Source organism: Ischnura elegans (assembly GCF_921293095.1).
Source record: "Ischnura elegans chromosome 13 unlocalized genomic scaffold, ioIscEleg1.1 SUPER_13_unloc_2, whole genome shotgun sequence".
Lineage (NCBI taxonomy): Eukaryota > Metazoa > Arthropoda > Insecta > Odonata > Coenagrionidae > Ischnura > Ischnura elegans.
Window position 1 is genome coordinate 776,474 of NW_025791658.1, and position 21,031 is coordinate 797,504.

General features: G+C 38.0%; 1 protein-coding gene across 1 annotated transcript in view; it reads left to right on the forward strand.

Moving 5' to 3' along the window:
* Window positions 1–290: 290 nt before the first annotated feature.
* LOC124172734 (zinc finger protein 282-like) overlaps window positions 291–21,031 on the forward strand; it is a 63,559-nt gene continuing 42,818 nt past the window's right edge. The window contains exons 1-3 of the mRNA XM_046552204.1: window positions 291–662; window positions 15,402–15,536; window positions 16,468–16,629. Of these exons, the coding sequence (XP_046408160.1) occupies window positions 537–662; window positions 15,402–15,536; window positions 16,468–16,629 (423 nt within the window). The 5' untranslated portion in view covers window positions 291–536. The remainder of the gene's footprint in view (window positions 663–15,401; window positions 15,537–16,467; window positions 16,630–21,031) is intronic.

Consider the following 21,031-nt stretch of genomic DNA (forward strand, 5'->3'; position numbering starts at 1 on the left):
TTTTAAAACATTTCTATCTATCATGTGTCTCGTGCGCCCATATCATGCCCAGATATATCGTGGTGACAAGACTAATTTGCAAAAAAAGGGGCCATTTATTGGAATTTAGGAATGAAAATAATATTTTTATTGACTTAAAAATGTAGACTCTTAAACATTCACACGCAATGGACTGTCATGCCGTGAGTTTAATAACATATCATGTATTTAAATATCGTGCCACAAACTACTGTTTACAAGTCAGTTTCCCATCATTGGCCGCTAGGTGGAAATGCTATCGTTTGCTTGTTTATATTTTGGAGGTTTCGCATTCCTTCTGTTGCTTATGCCCTGAAGTTATTGCGAAACTGTATTTCAAAGATCATGAAATATAATCGGGAGGCTTCTTGAAATGAATTTTCAAGCCTGTATTGTGATTCACTGTCTTCAAATGGTGTATTCGGTGTAATGATAGATAAACATTCAGCGGGGTGGATCTACATTCAACTTGATGAATCACGTTTGAATCTTGTTGTCCTCACGTTTTCCCGAAAATCATGAAGAATATAGAACATCTGTGCCGAATCTGTGTGAGGGAGAGCCAATTCTTTAAGCACATTTTCAGCCAAGGTGGAACGGATGACAGCGTATGCAAGATAATCAACGAACTGTGCGACTTAAGTGTGAGTATGAATGAAATATTGTTTATTTATGATATTTATTCGGAACAGTAGGTGATCCTGCGTTGTTACAGCTTTATAGCCATCAGGGGTTACTACTTCAACCAAATATGGTGACTCAGTAAAAGAGATGAATTATTTCTGGTTTGTTTTTCTCTTTAAAAAAAGTATAAAGTTCCATAGACTCCGCTAACTTCACCTCATATTTAAACTATCGTATCCCTTCCTTCTATGGTTGGAATGGCTCTATTACTCTTATAAGTTATCGTAGACCAACTACCTGTTCTGCACACTCTTTCACAGAATTCAAAGATGTGCATATATGCATGCAATATAGTTAGACTTCTCCAAATCCATTCAGGAATGGAATTAGTAAGTGCGTTTTGTAGATAATTGTTTCCATATTATCTTTTAGTTTTGTATGCATATTTTTCCATGTTCTTGTCTGTTTTTTATTTATATTGATTGTCAACCTTTAACATTTTCTATTGCTGGTCCTTTTGCTGTATATGTAGTAATTCATATTCCTTTCATAATGGTAGTATGTACGCTGTATATACTTTTATTTTAAGTATATTTTGAATGCATTTGAAAATATACATATGTTTTAATTTCTGTTCTTTTATTACACAATTGGATTTTTTACCCGAAAGTTTATATAAATTAAAAATAAAATTTTACTAGTGTGGATGTTGGATAGATTCTAATAGCACACATTGACCTTGAAATTTATATCTCAGCTCAAAAATATTGAGTTATTAAACCAGTGGATTTACTTTGGAAAACACTGGGGTGTTTGAGGGTGTGGAACATCCTCCAGGGTAAACGGGAGGTGTGAGGGCCCTACCCCAGGGTTGATAAAAATCATGATTTTTTTCAAAAAAATCATTTTTGTTGATTTTTTTTATTTAAATCAGATTTTATTAATTTAAATCGGATTTTATTGATTTAAATGAGATTTTTATGATTCTCCATTCATCAAAAATTCAGTTATTTGCAAAACTAACTATTTGGGCAGCATATTGGAGAATGATCGTTTGCAGTAACAATAAGAGGCAACATACTCTAAACTTAATACAACATTTAGTCAATCAGGGGAGAGAACTATGGAAATGCCAATGGTATCAAATTGAAAATTACACCAGCATAATATAACATTGCCATTGGAAGTATCAAATGTGCAATATTATGCGGTTCTAAAGCATATGAAGTTAAGAAAAATTCTGTGATTGCAACTTTGTATGGTGCCTACGCTTGGAAGTTAAATCAGAAAACAATTTTTTTTCAACATAGTATCTAACCAGATCCTCTAGTATTCTAACCAAAGCCATTTTTTTAAATTCTCATGTTAAATGCATTCCTACAGTATCATTTCTATTTAAGAGCCACCATTGTGCTGATAACTGTCGATTCATTGTATTAATTAAGAAATAAGAATCAAAATTATGCACTTACAGCTTCCTTTTCTTGACTCTTTAAAAATCAAATATATAGATCACATTATGATTTAAATCAATCAACCCTGCCCTCCCCCAGAAAATATTTCTGATAAATGGTTCAAAATGGTGAGTTTTACGGCCTTCTGAGGGATATTTTATTAATATTTACACTATTCTATAAGTAATATTAATCCTATTAAGTGAAATGGATTTCTAAACCCTCCCCCTCGCTGCACCACTGATCAGGGCTCCCACTAGCATAAGCCGTGAATTTCATGTATGGTGAAAAAACTGGAAAAGGCCGTGAACTTCGTCATAAACACCGTAATAAAACTCTCAAACTTTGTAGTAGAACTACGAATGATCGATCAAAAGAAAAATCTATGTATTGATAATGTTTCAAGGTCAGTAACTCGCAGACACTGTCCACGCATGTATCTGCAAACGTGTATATGTAATGGGTGCGCGGGTTCTTGCCCTTGGTTTCGGGAAGAGAATAATCGCACACAAGTATTAGAAGTTTTTAACCCATAGTTTATTTCCATTCAAAAACCCAATTTCCAAATCAATTCATGGAAAAGGCATGAAGTGGTAATGAATTTGTGCGTCTAGAATAGCCAAAATTTAGAATATTACCAAAGTCTCGGGAAGGAGAGGAGCTGCTGGTGATGGCACGGGTGGATAGCGAGGTGCTTCGGTCGCACGGGCCATACGGCCCGTGCTTCGACTCCAACTGTGAGTTACTGAGTGAGTTCCTGAGTGCCAATAGCATCTCCACCGTGCCATTATGTAGGGAAATGGAACCAGGATGTTTTCGTCCAAGAGGAAGGTTAGGCATTCTTGAAAGTGAAAAGGTGCAAATCCCAAGGTGCATAGTTTGTCATAGCTGGCTATTCTGAGGCGTCACACAACAACATATTTATACATATAAGTTTTTCCGCCCCCTCTCGTTGTCCGCTTCGAGCTCGCGTAATTTCTTGCTCATCTCTGTGATGGCCTGCTGCAAATCCATCTCCTGGCCTCCCAGGCTCACTCTCGCCGCCATTGTAATCAATGAGTCCTTCCAAAAATATGCCAATTATCCCACTTCTTGACACCAGTGTAAGACCCCCGATGCTCTAAGGGGTGTCGCCGATCAATTGGCAGGGATTTTTGAAAGGAAACTCATAGACTGGGAGAGATGATTTTATTATTGTCCTCGGTTACATTCTCTGCCGCCACGCGTCCGACTACCGACGAACGCCTCTCAACAGCCCCCCTCCGCTGACCTCCCCTCCTCCTCATTCTCCATCCTCAGCCATCGTCTTATTCCTTCGCCAAGCTCTGCAGTTTCCCACGGGAGGATGGAAGACGAGCGTAAAGAGACTCGACTCTTCGCAATGACAGAAACGCATGACTCGGGAAAAATATGGAGTGTGTAGGTGATGGGTTGGGGCGTGAAAAGGGTGGGACCGGAAGTTGAGTTTGCTGTTTCTGTCTCTTACAATATTTTGGAAATGGAAATCTTCCATTTCCAGATCACTACATATATTCGAAGCGCTATTATTGGTCTGTGTGCCATGATGACGCATTGACCTTAAGTCTGTACCAAAGCCGGAAGAACCAGTGTGTTCATTAAATCTGGGGAAAATTCAGACACTTCTTCACTTCCCTGCCTCTCTGCTCTCTCCATTTTCCCACTCGCAAACTTTAGCTGCACCTGAATTTTGCAAACGATATTTGACGTCATGAGAGATAGCACTTTGATTAATGCATTTGTATTCACGGTGTCTGTCGTGTTTGCTACATTTTTAGTTAACTTGCGGCCGGTGATAGTTACGTGATTAATGCATGCATATTTCTGCCTAAAATGGCTTATCAACAGACCGTGAATTTGACGACATTAAGACCATGAAAACCTGAAAAAAACCGTGAATTTTATATTCTTGTTAGACTTGGAACTCTGGTATTATTATATTGCTTCTTAAAATGTTTGGGGGTTATTGATTAAAGTTTTGAGTATAAAAGTTCGTGATGAGTATATCAATAAATGCTATGGCTAACTTGATCTGGTAATCCCAAATCTCTCTTGTCCTCGTTAGAAGCTATCTACCTGAGAGAAAGTTATAAATTCAATCATGTCTGGTGAATCATGATGGAACTCCTTCATGATGAATCAAAAAAGGAAAGACAGTGGTAGGTTCCACAATGTAATAAAATATTTATTAAATTGTGGAACCTGCCATTGTCTTTCCTTTTTTGATTCATCAGAAAGTTATTTGTAAATATCAGTTACTTGAGAGTTCCCAATCAACCATAAAAACCTTGAAAACATGAATAAGCTTGATAAAATTGATTGTTTGAGGCGTAACTTGGTGAAAGCGATTCATAATTTAATTTAACCATGAATAAGCCATGAATATAGTCTACCAATAAAAAACCTGGAAAAAGCTGAGAATTTGGATCATGTTTCCTGGCCGAATCATGTGCAGACACTGTCCGTGCATTTATCTGCAAAATTCACACAATCTATATTTGAAGCGCAATTATAGTTGTGTGTGCCATGATTACACATTCATTATCCCCCCTCAACCTTGAAAACCGTGAATAAGCCGTGAATTTCGAATACCGTGAAAAAAATGGAAAAAGCCGTGAATTTCGTGCTGAAAGCCTTAAAATCTCTCAATCTTGATTTTACCAGCGTAGAACTACGATTGACAGGTTAAAAGAAAAATCGATATGTCGATCATATTTCAAGGTCAGTCCCGCACAGGCATGGCCGTGAATTTATCTACACACGTACATATATTTGAGGTGCAATTATTTGTCCTTGTGCCATGATGGCACATTGACCTTAAGCCTGTACCAAAGCCAGGAGACTGATAACCAAAGTGTTCATTAACGCTTGCAAAAATTCGTACCCTTCTTAACTTCCCTGGCCCCTCCATTTTCCCACTCACAACCTTTAGCCGGAGCTGAATTTTACAAACGATACGGGACATCATAAGAGATAGCACTTTGATTAATGCATTTGTATTCACGTCATCTTGTCACGTTTGTTAAATTTGTAGTTAACGAGCGGCCAATGATTGTTACGTGATCAATATTTCTGTCTAAAATGGCTTATCTACAAACCGTGAATTTGACGACATTTAGACCGTGAAAACCTGGAAAAAACTGTGAATTTTATAATTTAGTTAGAGTGGAAACTTGGCATTGATCTTAAAGCTGTGATTGGAAGATCGGCAACCAAATTGTTCATTAACCCTGGCGAAAAATTAGACTCATCTTAACTTCCCTGGCACCCTGGTCCCTCCGTTTACCCGCTCACAAACTTAAGCCGGAACTGAATTTTGCTATCAATAGGTGAAGTCATTAGAGATAATACTTCCATTGCTGCGTTTGTATTTAAGGCATCTGTCGTGTTTGATAAATTTTTAGTTGACGTGCGGCCGGTGAATTTTACGTGATCAATATTTCTGACTAATATGGCTCATCAACAGATCATGAATCTGGCGATTTTTTGACCGTGAAAACCTGGAGAAAACGGTGAATTATGTAATTTAGTGAGATTGGGAACCCGGGCAATGATGGATGTATCAGACTTTAAAAAACTATTTCAGAGTTGTATCTTAAAATATTTGAATTCTGAACGGTGACTATAGTTTTGGCCGCTTGTACATACAATGATTTTCGACTGCTGATAAAATATCGGCCGTCCACATTCCCATAGTGAGCAATGGGAGAGCATGGGAGCTTGCACACGTACCGACCACGCACCGGCAAAATGCCTGTTAGCTGCTGTCCATTGCCACAGTGGGTCACTGGCTCTGGCAGTCCAGGCAGTTGATTGTTTGACCAGCCATCCAAAATTGGTGTGTGTGTGAAAAGTGCCAAACAAAATCAGTCATCAATCTGAATATTGGTTTGATGTAACTCTCCACTTAATTCTCCCATCAGTTAATCTTTTAACGCTTACACAATAGAGTAGTTCCTTCATCAAAGAAAACGAAAGGCATTGATAGCGATTTGTTGCCCAACACTAGTTTATTCATAATGTACAAGTTGTTTGCTTTTAGAAATCCCAGGTTAGACAAATGTTAATGGTCAACTTTAATCTCATTTGAAAAAGGCCAGATTTGCGCCCATGGGATCCACTCCACGTCACATCACAGAGACCTAGTTTTTATACGAGTAGATAGGAGTTTTACATCGTCTGAGATTACTAATGCATGCATGAGGCACGGAGCTCAGGGAAACATCTCTCAATAACCACCTATTAAAACTGGCTAAGGTCGGAAAGTTTCCTTCGTTTGATAGGGTATTAATTATCCTTATTTAAGCCAAGCGCCACCTGCTAGCAGCCTGCATAGTAGTGGCGCTCATAGCCTTGCACCAAGGTGGCAGCCTGAACCAGAATGATGTCACACAGGCTTTTCCCAGCATTCATACTTAGTCGTCGCTTTTTCGGGTGCTTGAAATTTTTCACTTCTCATTTAATCACAAAAAATAGATATCATCATTTAAAAATCTGAAAGTGGTGAATATGTTCTCCGGGAGTGATAAAATTTCGACTTAGGCAATAAAAATGGCCTACCTCTGTCAATCTCCTCACCTGTCCTCTATAGATATGATAGGTATATATATGATGGTGCCTCCTGCCCTTATTCTTCCCGTGGTATTAGGTGCCCAACTAAGTCCTAACTCATCGATCTTTTGGTTTTGTTGAAGAGTCAAGCTTTTCAATTTAAGATTGATTGCTCAAAAAATCTATTTTGACCTACGTTTTTCCTGTGCTAAATGTATGGTGTAAATTGTACGTACTCTTCCCTTCAGATTAATGAGAGTGATGGCTTTGAATTAAATTAAGGAAATTACATTGATTTTTCAATCACGCGGCAGGGTTCCTCTCCGTGCGTCGGGAGTTGGATTAGCCACGATGCGATAAGGTTATTGAAACTGTATGGGTTTTAACACTCAGCATTTACTGTTTTTATGTTTTTCTTGAAAACACCGATTCTCAAATGGTCTATGGTTTTTCAGCCGAGGTGAGTGCACGTTTCATTGAAGTTCATTTTGTTTTCTTTGGATACGATCAGAGACCATGCTTCTATTAAAAGCTTTCAAACCTCGAAAAAGTGAGTTGTTTTCCTGGGACTCATACAAAAAGATCTACTAGAAAGATACCAGCTGAGACTCATACCTTCTTTTCTGTCCAATCCCTGACCCCCTGGATTCTACTGCGAAAACGGTCATTTTTTGACACTGTGGAGCGGAGCCTTTGACTGTCTTAACGGGGTATTTCCACAGGTACTTCTAGCTTTTTTAAAATGTGTATCACACCCTCTGTTCTACTTTGACTTATAGAGTACTCATGTCTGTTGCACATTTACCACACGTTCTTCCCCGTGTACTCATTAGGACGTTGGATAACCAGGGGTTCTACAAATTTGTTTTTTTTAAATTTTACGTAGGCTCCTTCCGCCGTTTAATAGAAAATGCCTCCTCACATCATTACACGACTTGATGTCTGTAAAATAAATTTGAACTTGGAGAAAAAAATCATTCTCTCACAAAATATTTGCTGCATTATCTTGGAGGCTGAATGTAAGATGACCTAGATGCTCTGAAATTTCTCAATGACTTCCTGACAAAATGCATCCTATGGCCATACCTTAAGAAATGGGCAGAGAAATCTCAAAACGATTGAAATCAAAACATGAAATGAAACGATTGAAAAATTACAGTAGGCTGCATTTTCCGGGTTTCACCACGTAGTGGTTGCGTTGGTGACAACAGTTTCTCCTGCATTCCAGCAGGCGTCTTCAGGTCGAAGTGATTATGCCGTGTTTTGGCCGCCGTTATATAGGCAGCCCAGTGGTGTAGGTTCGCCCTGATTGGTCGCCTTGCGGCCAATAGCGTGGGGGTATGGGGCGAAGAGTCTCTTCCATGTGCTGTGGAGTGCGTAGCTATCCTCTCGATTGAAATTATGAGGATGTTTGGATATTTCAATCGCCTCTCGGATGATCCTCGGAAAATATCGGGATTCTCTGGCGATACCTTTTGTTTCTTCCCAGTTGATGTCGTGTCCAGGTTCACTGAGAGTGTGCTCGGCCACAGCCGACAGATGAAATTGTTTGTTTTTCACCGCTCTTCTATGTTCTTGAATGTGGCACTTCACAGCTCTCTTAGTCTGTCCGATGTATGACATACCGCAACTGCATTCAATTTCATAAACTCCCTCGTAGGCGTGAGAAGAGATACGGTCCTTAGGAGTCGGAAGAATTTCTCCAGTCTTCTTAACACAGTTGAAGCGTGTTGTTACGTCGAATGTTTTGAGGAGTCTCGCGATTTTTTCACTGGTGCCAGCCACATAGGGGATTGTCGCATAACCCGCTGCCTTGGGTTTCTCCGTTTTTGGACTTGGTGTCTTATTCTTGAGTTTTATTTCTATCTTTGCGGTCCTTTTAAGGACCATGTCACTGTGATATCCATTGCTGGCCAGGGCCGTCACCAAATGTCGTTTTTCGGCGGGAAGTGAAAGTTGGTCAGAGATGGAGTATGCTCTGTGCACTAATGTCGAGATGAGAGCTGCCTTCTGAGTAGGGTGGTGGTGTGAGGAGGTGTGCAGGTATCAGTCCACATGTGTCACCTTACGGTAGACTCCATGGCCGAGTTTTCCATTAAGTTTCTTCGTCACCAGTACGTCAAGAAAGGGTAGGCAGCCGTCCTTTTCCACTTCCATGGTGAACTTGATTGAATCATGTTGGTTGTTGAGGTGTCGTAGAAAATTCTCCAATTCTTGCTCTCCATGTGGCCAGATGACAAATGTGTCGTCAACGTATCGAATCCAGAGGGTAGGTTTCTTTTTGTAAGAAGTCAGCACTAGAATTCTCAAATTCCTCCATAAACAGGTTGGTGATCACGGGGGACAGTGGAGATCCCATAGCAGCGCCATCACTCTGTTCGTAGTAACGGCCATTCCACAAAAAGAAAGAATTTCAAAGACAATGCTTCACAAGCCTGGGTAAATCTTTGGGTAATCCGTTATCGATGAGCTTTCCACGATCTTGATGGAGTCGTTAATGGGTACGTTGGTAAAAAGAGACACGATGTCAAAGCTTACAAGCAGATCTCCATTCTTCACAGTAGTTTCCTGAAGTCGTTCAATGAAGTGCGTTGAATTCTTCACGAAGGACGACGAGTTTCCGGTGAAGGGTTGAAGTATTTCAGCCAGGTATTGAGCCAAGACCGAGTAACCGGTGGACCCATTAAACGGAATCTACTGTATTTAAAAAAATTGTAAATATCAACTCATTCAGGGTTGATAAAAATCATGATTTTTTCAAAAAAATCATTTTTGTTGATTTTTTTGATTTAAATCAGATTTTATTGATTTAAATCGTATTTTATTGATTTAAATGAGATTTTTATGATTCTCCATTCATCAAAAATTCAGTTATTTGCAAAACTAACTATTTGGGCATCACATTGGAGAATGATCGTTTGCAGAAACAACAGAGGCAACATACTCTAAACTTAATACAACATTTAGTCAATCAGGGGAAAGAACTATGGAAATGCCAATGGTATCAAATTAAAAATTACACCAGCATAATATAAAATTGCCATTGGAAGTATCAAATGTGCAATATTATGCGGTTCTAAAGCACATGAAGTTTAGAAAAATTCTGTAATTGCAACTTTGTATGGTGCCTACGCTTAGAAGTTAAATCAGAAAACAATTTTTTTTCAACGGATACACTAGTATTCTAACCAAAGCCATTTTTTAAAATTTTCATGTTACATGCATTCCTACAGTATCATTTCTATTTAAGAGCCACCATTGTGCTGATAACTGTCGATTCATTGTATTAATTAAGAAATAAAAATCAAAATTATGCACTTACAGCTTCCTTTTCTTGACTCTTTAAAAATCAAACATATAGATCACATTATGATTTAAATCACCTGGTTTTTTAAAATAAAAATCAGGTGATTTAAATCGCGATTTAAATCATGATTTAAATCAAAGTGATTTAAATCAATCAACCCTGAACTCATTCAAGTACATATTAACCCTTTCACTGCCAGCCCATTTCATGTGGGATGTGCGAAGACTCCTAAGGCTATTTTTCGGAATTAGCAACATTTCAGATATAAAAATTTTTCAACTACTTAATTTTATTTAATATGTCTAAATTTTTTTCCCAATTTTTTAGATATATTTACATCTTATAACCATAGATAGATTATGGGGGTTAACATAAATTACAGCCATTGAAAAGGCCACAATCATTAAAAATAAGTGAAATAATTCGCACTGATAGATTGGCCCATGGCAGTTTTCGCTTAAGCAGCGAGAGCCAATATATCGGCCCAGTGGCAGTGAAAGGTTTAAAAACACCTCTATTGCAAAATTCAATTCATTCACAAGATGAGTTTACACTATACCTTAAGTGAAAAATATGTTAACAAAAAGAACATATACCTTGCAGTCAAAGAACATGTACTCTATACTTTTCAAGCCATAACATGTACATGAGGGTGATCCTTATTTTACAAGATTTCGAATTTCTTTTGGGACGACCCCCAGTTTTGTTCCATTTGGTGAGGAAATAAATCATGAAAATTATTTTTGCAATCGGATAACAAAAAAGGTGCCACATTGCACTTAAAATTTTGAAATTTTGGTATTTTTGGGTGTTTTTCGGACGTGAGTGAAGATGATGTCACTCTCGGACTAATCTATCACTTTTAGATTATTAAATTGGTTGGAAACTGCCGTTATCATTTATGTGTCATGTTCTATGTTATTCTCAAGCGCAATTGCAACGGCAGTTGCATCATCCTCTGTTATTCTTCCCACCTGTCCTCTATAGATATGATGGATATTTGATAGTGCCTCTTACCCATCTTCTTCCCGAGCTATTATGTGCCCAAATACAGTAAAACCTCTATTTAGCGAACCTCTTTACATCATAAACCTCCATACTCCCCTACGGTCCCGTCAGATTTACATGTAAATTTATAGACAAACCTGTATGTAATTAACCTCTTCATCTTGTAAAACCTCCTCTTATCATGCCAAGGAGACACCCCCAAGACGGCCTAACCACCTATGCAAATCGTACCGAGACAACTAAAAATTATTAATGCAGCCGCGATTACGTACATGGAATGACATTTTCAGAAATAAATGTTTCACGCTTATTTTTTTATTTTACACCTTTAATAGGCTGTAATTTTCACGTTAACCATTTGTTATGGCCATTTTGTTCAATATGAGAGCATACCTAACAGTAAATAATAAAAAAGATATCAACTGTCTTAGTCATTTAAAGTGACTGTTGAATTAAGAGAGATCACATCATTTTCCCTCGAATCATGGTAAAAATCACAGGATAGCGCTCCCTTTCTGTAATTATTAAATAATAAATACAGAAAGACTGTTCACTAATGCATGCATTTTTTTAAACGCATAAATATAATGGTTTAAAAGACAGTAGAGCCTTTCATTTCAGAAGGATATGAAAAAATGGTGCCTATCACTAAAACCTCTCTATAGTGAACCTCCATTCATCAAATTGCCCGAATTTTGGCCCCCTACATTACTATATAAAGAGGTTTTACAGTATTTCCTAACTTATTTATCTTTTGATTTTGTTTAGTGATGGGTCGATTCCAAAATTTTATCGATTCCGATCCCGATTCCGATTCTACCGATACCGATTCCGATTCTACCGATACCAATTCCATCGATTCTGATGCCATAGGCTCCAAGAAAAATATCACTTAATTCCAGGCAACAAGAAAACCACTTAAAAAAATATTACTCTGTGAAAGAGCCAGTTCACAAAAGCATCATTCATATCATCACTATGTAATTAAAATATAATAGCTAATTTTCAAAACAGAACATACCTGAAAAGTGATGTTACATGATAGGTATTACTTTAGAATATTAGCACTCATGTTTAAATTTAAAATAAAAGTATCTCCTTTAATATCTTTTATTGATAATATCTCATCATTGTCAATAATGTCTCACAAATTTAGTCTCCTTTTACAGACTTCAAATTTTTGCTCAGAAAGCAAAGCATCTTCACTCTGTCAGGATAAAGCCTGTTGCATTTTACTTCACACATTTTTCCTGCAGAACTAAATGTCTTTCACTGAACACAGGGGATGGCGGTATGGCAAGAAACCTCTTCGATAATACTTTCAGCCTTGGGTAGGAGATGCAAGTCTTCCAGTATTTCCCAGGGAAGGAATTTGGTGGTGCATTCATCTCTGATAAATAAGCTTCCACTTTAGCTTCAACAGTGTTTGTTATGGTGACTTTGGGTACTTTTCCAAATGCATCACTGTATCTTGACCATATACCTGTCACAGACTCTCTAGTCTGCATTTGCTCCTTCGGAATATCATAGGGATTTCCAAGTAGCACTTTTTGATCAGGAGTCGAGTTGAAAAAGACTCGCGAGTATCGAATCGAGTCGAGTCTAGTATGATCATTTCTGAATCAAGCAATACAGCAAAGCATACTACAATATATTCTGCTCCAATTTTCTATGATGAATGTCTAGTCTAATGTAAGAAGGAAAATATAATGAGGGTTGTTGATGGTTATTGTCAGAAGTAGGAGATGAATGAAAATTAATGTGTCTTCAACAGTTCCGTAGGGACAATTGAAATTAATTAACCCCAAGTAATATGTCGACCATTTAAGTCATATATGTATCAAAACTACATGGGAGAGCCCTGAGTATAGTAATAGGGTGGTTTCCTATTATTTTTTTATTGCCTTAATCGAAAGATTATTACTCCTGGAGTACGTATCTCACGCTTTTAGATTTTTAAATGATAATATCTATTTTTCCCGATTAAATGAAAAGTGAAAAATTTCAAGCGCGCGAAAACGCGACGCGTTAGTAGGAATGATGGGAAATCTCTCCGTACGTCGTATTTCTGGTTCCCCCTCCGCCCGGTGAGGTGACCTTGAGGCGAGGCTTAGCGCTGATACGTCGCAGGCTGCCAGCGGGTAGCCTAGTGCCCTGCCGCCTGGTAGCGCTTGGCTTAAATAAGGATTATTAATACCTTATCAAACGAGGAAAACTTTCCGACCTTAGCCAGTTTTAATAAGTGATTATTAAGACATGTTTCCCTGAGCTCTGCGCCTCATGCATGCATTGGTAACCTCAGACGACGTATAACTCCTATCTTCTCCTATAGAAACTAGGTCCCTGTGACGTCACGTGGAGTGGCATCGCATGGGCGCCAATCTGGCCCTTTTCAAATGACGATAAAAATGGACCATTGCCATTCGTCTACACCGGTATTTCTAAAACGAAATAATTTGTATATTATGAATACACTAATGGTGGGTAACGAATCGCAATTATTGCCTTTTGTTTTCTTTGATGAAGGAAACTACCCTATTGTCACAGCTATAATAAAGATTACATATTACGTATATGAATCAGGTAATATTTGGCCCTTTCTAATTCTCAAGCAGAAAAACCAATTATTCTACATGCTCAGCCAGCAGGTTTTGACGTCTCCATGTTACAGCATTGCTGCCTGCAGAAAATTGCCTTTTTTTCCATAAAATTCCATTGTGTTTTTTATTCCATAAAACTCATACCAACGCAAAACCACCTGGATAAATTCAAAGATTTTTAGAGAAAAAACGATATTTTGCGTGGCATTGAAAAAGTGGTCATGTTTGGGCCACTGTATCTCACTAAAGGGTCGTATATATGTAAAATGGCATATAAATCTATATATGGTAATAATTTATGAGTGTTTACGCTAACTTTCGAGTCTCTATCCCCAAAAAGGTCATTTTGGACTTCATTCTAGTTTTTTCCGATTTCGGATCAGTGTGCGCCGGGTAGGAAGACGATCGGCCGCCGCGGCTGGCGTAAAGGTATTCGGCGCCCACGTCGACAACCTATAGCGTATTCAGCAAGCTGAAACTACCAGGCCAAGGAATTAGAATGACTTACCGACTTTAAAAACTGCATTATTACATGAGTTTCATGATAGCGCTTCCTGTCGGCAGATTGCTGGACCTACTAGCCTCGAAAGCTCTGTAACCTTAACTACTCGACTCGACATTCGTAATGCTACTGGAAACGCTCGAGTCGAGAACCAACTACTCGACTCCATTAGAATTTTCGAGTACTCGCACGTCCCAAGATATGTTTTTTTATAACGATTGCGTGGCGCGAAAATTCGAATATAAATTTGTGGTTTGAAGTACTACTGGAATCGGAATCGATTTTTCACTTTGGCAAGTACTCGTTTTCGATTCCGGTTCTTGGTCGAGAATCGAGGAATCGAACCGACCCATCACTAATTTTGTTCAAAATTAACCCTTTCGAGACGGCTGATTTTTCGTCTTAGCATGACTGCTGTACTGAGCTGCAAGAGACTCTTCTTTCCCCTGATACAGAGCATTTTTGCGAGACATTCGTTAAGAAGGGTCTCTGGCAGATAATCACAAGCTCTCAGCTCCAAACTTTTTCGACCCCTCCCCGCTGGGACTCCGCATTATCTCATATTCCGAGAGTAGTTGTGCTGACTCCTTTTTGGGTTTACGACCATACCTGCGGCATTGGTTTGCAGTCAACTTATGTGTTGCTTATATGTACTTAGCAAATGGATAATTGTTGCTTGCGCGTAAAAAACAGGCTTTGAATTGACTTTCTCATTTCTTTCTGAGCATTGTCAAATTTTAATCGAATTTATAAGGCCAATATTAATGCATTTAATGCAGCAACAATTTCCATGTTGATTTTTATACATAACTCGAGATATGAGTTAATATTTATCGTAGAATTTTGTGTAATAATTTGTTGAATAAAAGTTTTAAACGCTCATCAAAAGACAGAGAATTCAATTCTTTGTTTTTATTTCTTGAGAAAAGAAGAAGTATTTGTTTATGAAACATGACTGGATAAACAATTGAATGACCGCGGTCACCGCTAAGAGGGGTAATATAAGACGAGGAGTCCGGGTATCTGCTCTTTGATTTCAAGAGTAAATCTTAAGCCCCGCTATGTTGGGTCCCGATACAAAGACAACGCACCCGGCGACCGTCACAAAAGGGAGAGAGCTAGGAAACGTATGTATTCCGCATTCGTTCATTTGCATAAGAAAACCCCCAACAAAAATATACGGCTTTCGTCTCATGGGTCAAGAAACATCCAGATGCAAATTTACATCTATATTAGGGAAAAGGTTAATGATTGATGGGTCGAAAAAATCTAATTTAAATTAATAATAATAATTAATTTTTATATATTCTTTTCTTTAGATTAAGGAGACTGATGGCCTGCCTGAGCACATCTGTAGAGAGTGCTATGGGAAGCTGGTGGAATTGCAGAAGTTCAAGAAAATGTGCCACGATGGATCGACGGCTCTACTCAGCTTGAAGACCAAATACAGCCAGGTAGCACTGCTGTTTTGCGAAAGATCCTATCTTCTCTGGTAGGGTAATTCCACGTCAATTCAACACAGAAAAGTGACATTTTCAACCCGACCACCTCAGATTTCTTTCAAATTTGGTGTATTCAATGGTACTGGACAGTTATGGAAAAATACCAATGTGTAGAGGTATATGATGATTTTGACAAAAGTTACAGGTCCGCAAATGTTGTGAATTTGTCGAAATTTCAGCATGTCTCTCTAAAGGTAAATGACTATAATTCCGGTTCTATTCAAGGTAGAAAAATGAAACTTATGTTTTTGGAAAGGTAATACGTAGGGCTTTACATTGATATACAACATGGCCTATTTATAATTAATTCAATACTCGAGGTCATTGACCTTGACCTTTGACCTTGAATATCTCAAAACACCCCCCCTTCAATTTTTTTTACAAAAATATATGTAATTGCTCATACTTTTTACTACACACATACAAAATATCAAGATGGCACACTTAAGGCATCATGTCCAAAAAATTATTTGTCTAGGGTTCGAGACTCGGAGAGAGTAAATTTTCTCCAGTCTGCCACTTCCTCTATTTTTTGTAATCTGTTCCATCTTCTTCAGATTTGTTCATTTAGGACGTTTTAAATTTTTTTAATTGACTGCTGTTTGAGAATAATCCCTAAACTGACATTTATGCAACAACAAAGCTTATGTGCTTGCATTGAATTAATTTATTTTTAAAATACAAAGCATGTTACCTAACCTATTCCTTGTCCTTGTAAATACATAAACATAATACATATTATTTAAAAGTATTGTGCAAAGGTAATTACGCAATATTTACCTGGAATTTTGTCAAATTTCCCTGGAAAACCGCGAATTGTGTATGAATTTTTCTGCTTTGAATGGCGAGACGCCCTGTAACGCTACTCTTTTGTTTTAAACAGGTGAAGAATGAGGATCAGATTTATCAAAAGAAACCGCTCAAGGCCAGTAAGTCCAGTGGCTCTCCATCTCCAAAGAAGGCGAGAAAGCAACAAGCTGCCGCAGCAGCAGCCAGGGCGAAGACACCCCGTGGAGAATCAGAGAAGCAAGCACCAATGAATGAGGTATGTACAGCAGTGAAGCTATTAAACATTGGCATGTACATGCTGCCCCGAAAGCCACTTGGAAAGGCGTGTGGCAGGGGGCGTGCTCTCAGAAAATTATGACTAGCATTTATTTAAGTTCTTTTCAGTTCGGAATAATACTAATTCCTATATCTATCCGTTCGGCAAAACATGTCTCTTTTTATTTCTCTTTCGGGGTAAATTGTAGGACTAGATAGTGTTTAAAATTTTTGTTATTTTATAACAAAATATGCATTCTTAAACTACGTAAAAGCCATTTAGGGACCATAGGGGTGGTATGAAGTATGTAGGTTTATGATGTTAAGAGGTTCACTACATAGAGGTTTAACTGTATTGTCAGGCAATACAAAGCTTGGGCATCCATCTAACATGGAGAAAAGCCCCAGGAGTGCAAAATGACATCCCTCGCAGAGGAACACTGCCCAAAAATATTACAGTTAATTCAAGGAGATTTCTGTAGTCCTTTCTCAGGTGATTTTTTTGTTATTGCTACAATGCAAATTTCACAGCTGCAACTGCGTCCTGTAGTCTTCTCTAGAACGCCTGTCCTACCTGCCTGATTTGTAGTTTTCCATATTCATCACAGGAATTGCATTGAAACAATTGGCTCATGGATCACAGGGAATTTTCTCTCAAGTGGCACTTATCGGAACAAATTTCAGGAATATGTCAATATTCCAGGAATGTCTAATACTATGGGTCTGTAGGATATAGAAAACTCGCCAAGGTAAGCGAGAGGTGTGGGGGACATCCTTCAGATATTTTTTAAGATAAATGGTTCAAAATAGTGGGTTTTACAGCTGTGTGAATAGTTAAATATGTTTTGTTTGTGAGTCATCCATCCCCCTAATATTAGTTACAAAATTTTTCACTCTAAAACATTTTTATAAAAATATTCTCCAAGCTCTGGGGGGGGTTTATCCTCCAAAACCCCTTTGCTGTGTCACTGTTTTGCTTCGCAATATTTATTTTGTTTCATCCGCTTTATTTTGCGCCTCATAGCAAACTGTTACCGTAGTTTATCAGAAGGTGCTTGGCGCAATACATTAAACCTGAATGTGTAGGGCACACCATGGTGCGTTTACGATTGCAGTACGTTTACGCAGTGTATTTTTTCCAAACAGAGATACAATAACTGGTGCGCCTAAAGTCATTTGATATGAATGCTGCTTCATAGGGGCTTTTCTTACACGATTTTGAGCATCAGTCAAGCGTCGGTCCCTGCCCCCTGAATGGGCCAAGTGTACACAACAGAAAACATTATTTTACGGTTCATAACACATAGCCTACAACTGAATTGGTATTATTTTTAATTCATTAACTGCTTTATAAAACCACAATGCCCAAAATTTCTTGAGCTAAAACGTAAGAAAATTCATTGAAAAAATCCACGTAAACGTGCCCTCATCCACCCTATGTAGATTCAATAAAGATAATGTCTTTCTGACAAGCAATTTTGATACTCATTTACGTAGTTTTATTGAATTTGTATCCCTATTTTATTATAATAAATTAAACATCGTTAAAAACGATACAGCCGCTCTTGATTAATAAATGGTGTAACTAAACTGTAAGTTCATTGATTGCTAGGCGGTATGAAGTTCGCCGGGTCAGCTAGTATCACTATAAAAGTTCCTTAATGGGGTTGGAAAAGAGGGGGGATTCATTTCTTGAAATTCATTATCCTATCCCCAAATCGTCAACCCCTGGACCCATGATGTGCCATTTACTATTGTACCCTGTTCCCTTGCCAAACCTTCTTTCTCCTCCTGCAATCCTACCCTCATTAGCCCTTCCGTTCCTCACCTACTTCTCCCTCTGTTGGTCGAAGATCCATCAAAACTGGGAAATCCACCAAACCTGAGGCCGCTCCTTCCCCACCTATCTATTAACACTCAACTAACCCTACCTTTTCCTGGTGCAAAGAAATAAAATCTCATATGTTGAAACCCAGAGCTTGTACTATGACAAAGAAATACATGCAAGGAGAAGGACCTTCACATTCGATTCAGGGGGTTAGCTCTCAGAAATGACTCTGAATTTAGACAGAAGCACTTAGATATAAGATTTAGATATTGAGAATAAACCATTTTTGCTAAGCCCTTTTTGATAATAAACAGTGATAAATATAACACTCAAGGTTATGTTGACAAAGTTGAGAGTTTATCTAAAGAATTTTATGCTTTTACGATGATTAAGAATGATCAACACAAATTGAGAGTATGCAACCCGCATGCCACCCAAAGTGTCTGACTGGGGCACGATCACTCTCGGTGCGATATCTCGGGAACCAAATGGCAGAAATGAAATAAATTTGAGGTGATACTCTGCAAATGTCTAACAAGTCGTTGTAGGAGATGAAAAAGTGATAGAATAGTCCAAGAGTGACATAATCTTCGCTCACGTCCGAAAAATACCAAAATTTCAAAATTTTAAGTGCAATGTGGCACTTTTTCTGTTATCCGATTGCAAAAACAATTTTCGTGATTTATTTCGTTACCAAATGAACAAAACTGGGGGTCGTCCCAAAAGAAATTCGAAAACTTGTAAAATAAGGTACCCTAATGTACATGTTATGGCTTAAAAGGTATGGAGTTCTTTTTGATAGCATATTTTTCACTTAAGGTAATACTCATCTTGTGAAAAATTGAATTTTGCGATAGAAATGTTTTTAATGTGTACTTGAATCAGTTGATATTTACAACTTTTTAAATACCTGGTAGTAGAAAGTATTTATGGTATAAGTATAGAAGTTAAAATGTTTGGCCCCTTTGTGATATGTTGTGTCACCCCTTGGATTTATTGTGCCATCAAAAGACTCTGAAATATCTGATGAAGACTTATTTTTGTATACAAAGTAGAGTAATTTTGGTCAGTGCTGATTTTCGGGTTCCTCAGAAGGGTTCGGAAACCTACGCTAGAGTAATTTTGTTTTTTCCTTAAATTCCGAAGTAGAAAAGTAAAGTGTCGATAAATTGTTATTAGAGATATGTGAAAATAGCGCTTTCATTTTAATTTTATAGCAATTTCAATTACAGTTTATAGCATTTTGTAGCACCTATTTTCTTCTTTGTTTGCATAATGCAGCACTAGTAGTTCACAACAAAGCGTGATGAAACACAGTCATTTGAGAAAAAAACGGAATAGTGTAAATAATTGTGGGGTATAACAATAATAAATTAAGGAATAAGACATGAAATATATAATTAAAAATGATATATTTGTTAGCATTCATTGTTAGAAATTTCACTGTAAATTGGCGTCATGGCTGTATGTGAAAATTACTTATATAAATAAATACAGTGCAACCTCGATAAAACGACACCCAACGGTGCACCAATAAACACTCGCTATAGCGAATTGTCGCTTTACCGGAGGTGGAGCAAATAATAGCCAATATACCTCATATTACTCCTTTATTTTTATTTTCTCGCTTAGACGTGTTTGGTGTTTTTTTGGCCATGGTGTGTTCCATCAAATGCTTTCTATTCATGCAACTCATGGACGTGCGGGTATGCTGACGACTGCTTTCTGCCGCCCGAGGAACAAAAGAAGATCAAGCATTCGCGAATGCTAATGCTGCAATATTTTCACCAAAATTAACTACTTATTTATCGAACGACAGTTTACCACATAAATTTGAGACTGAGCACTCCATTAACTTCATTTCTAACAGATCGCTAGCAATTACAGATATTAAGGAGTCTTGGTGTAAGTTTTTCCGGCGGTGAAACCCTCGCTATGGCGAGAGCCAACACCAAAAGGGCCTCGTAAAAACGAAATTTTTAACATGCTTTTTATAGGATCAATTGACGGTGCATCGGCTATCTCTCGTAATAGCGGGGGTCTCGCTATAGCCAGTACTCGTTTTAACGAGGTTCCACTGTAAATAGGTGGCTTGCATAACATTTACAGTAGTTGAACTACAACACTGAACAAGTTTCAACACTTTCTTCCTTCAGCTGTTTTCGTATGTCAGTCAAACTAGATTGTACTGGCCGAAAAACCTCTCTGCATCCACGATGCTAAAAGGTGTTCAGATTGTGTGGAGTGCAGCAATGCTTAACTCAGTTTTTTCTCGGCAGATGGCGAGAAATATTTTCTTAACAACGCAGAATCTACCAGGGTTCTCTCTCAACCTTTCTATTAGCTGCCGATGAAAATATATGCAACCAGTGATCTATGAAGTGTAATGTATGAAGCAGTGAGGCCCAAAACGTCCTGTGGTGCAGCGAGGGGTAGGCTGGGCACTCAGTTTATGAATTTTGCCGTTGAGAAGGCAAATATCGATGCCTAAATTCTTGCAACACGTATCTCAAATTCGGCCGGTTTGAAAAGGCAAATTTAAATATCAGAAATAATATAAATTTTTATTATTTGA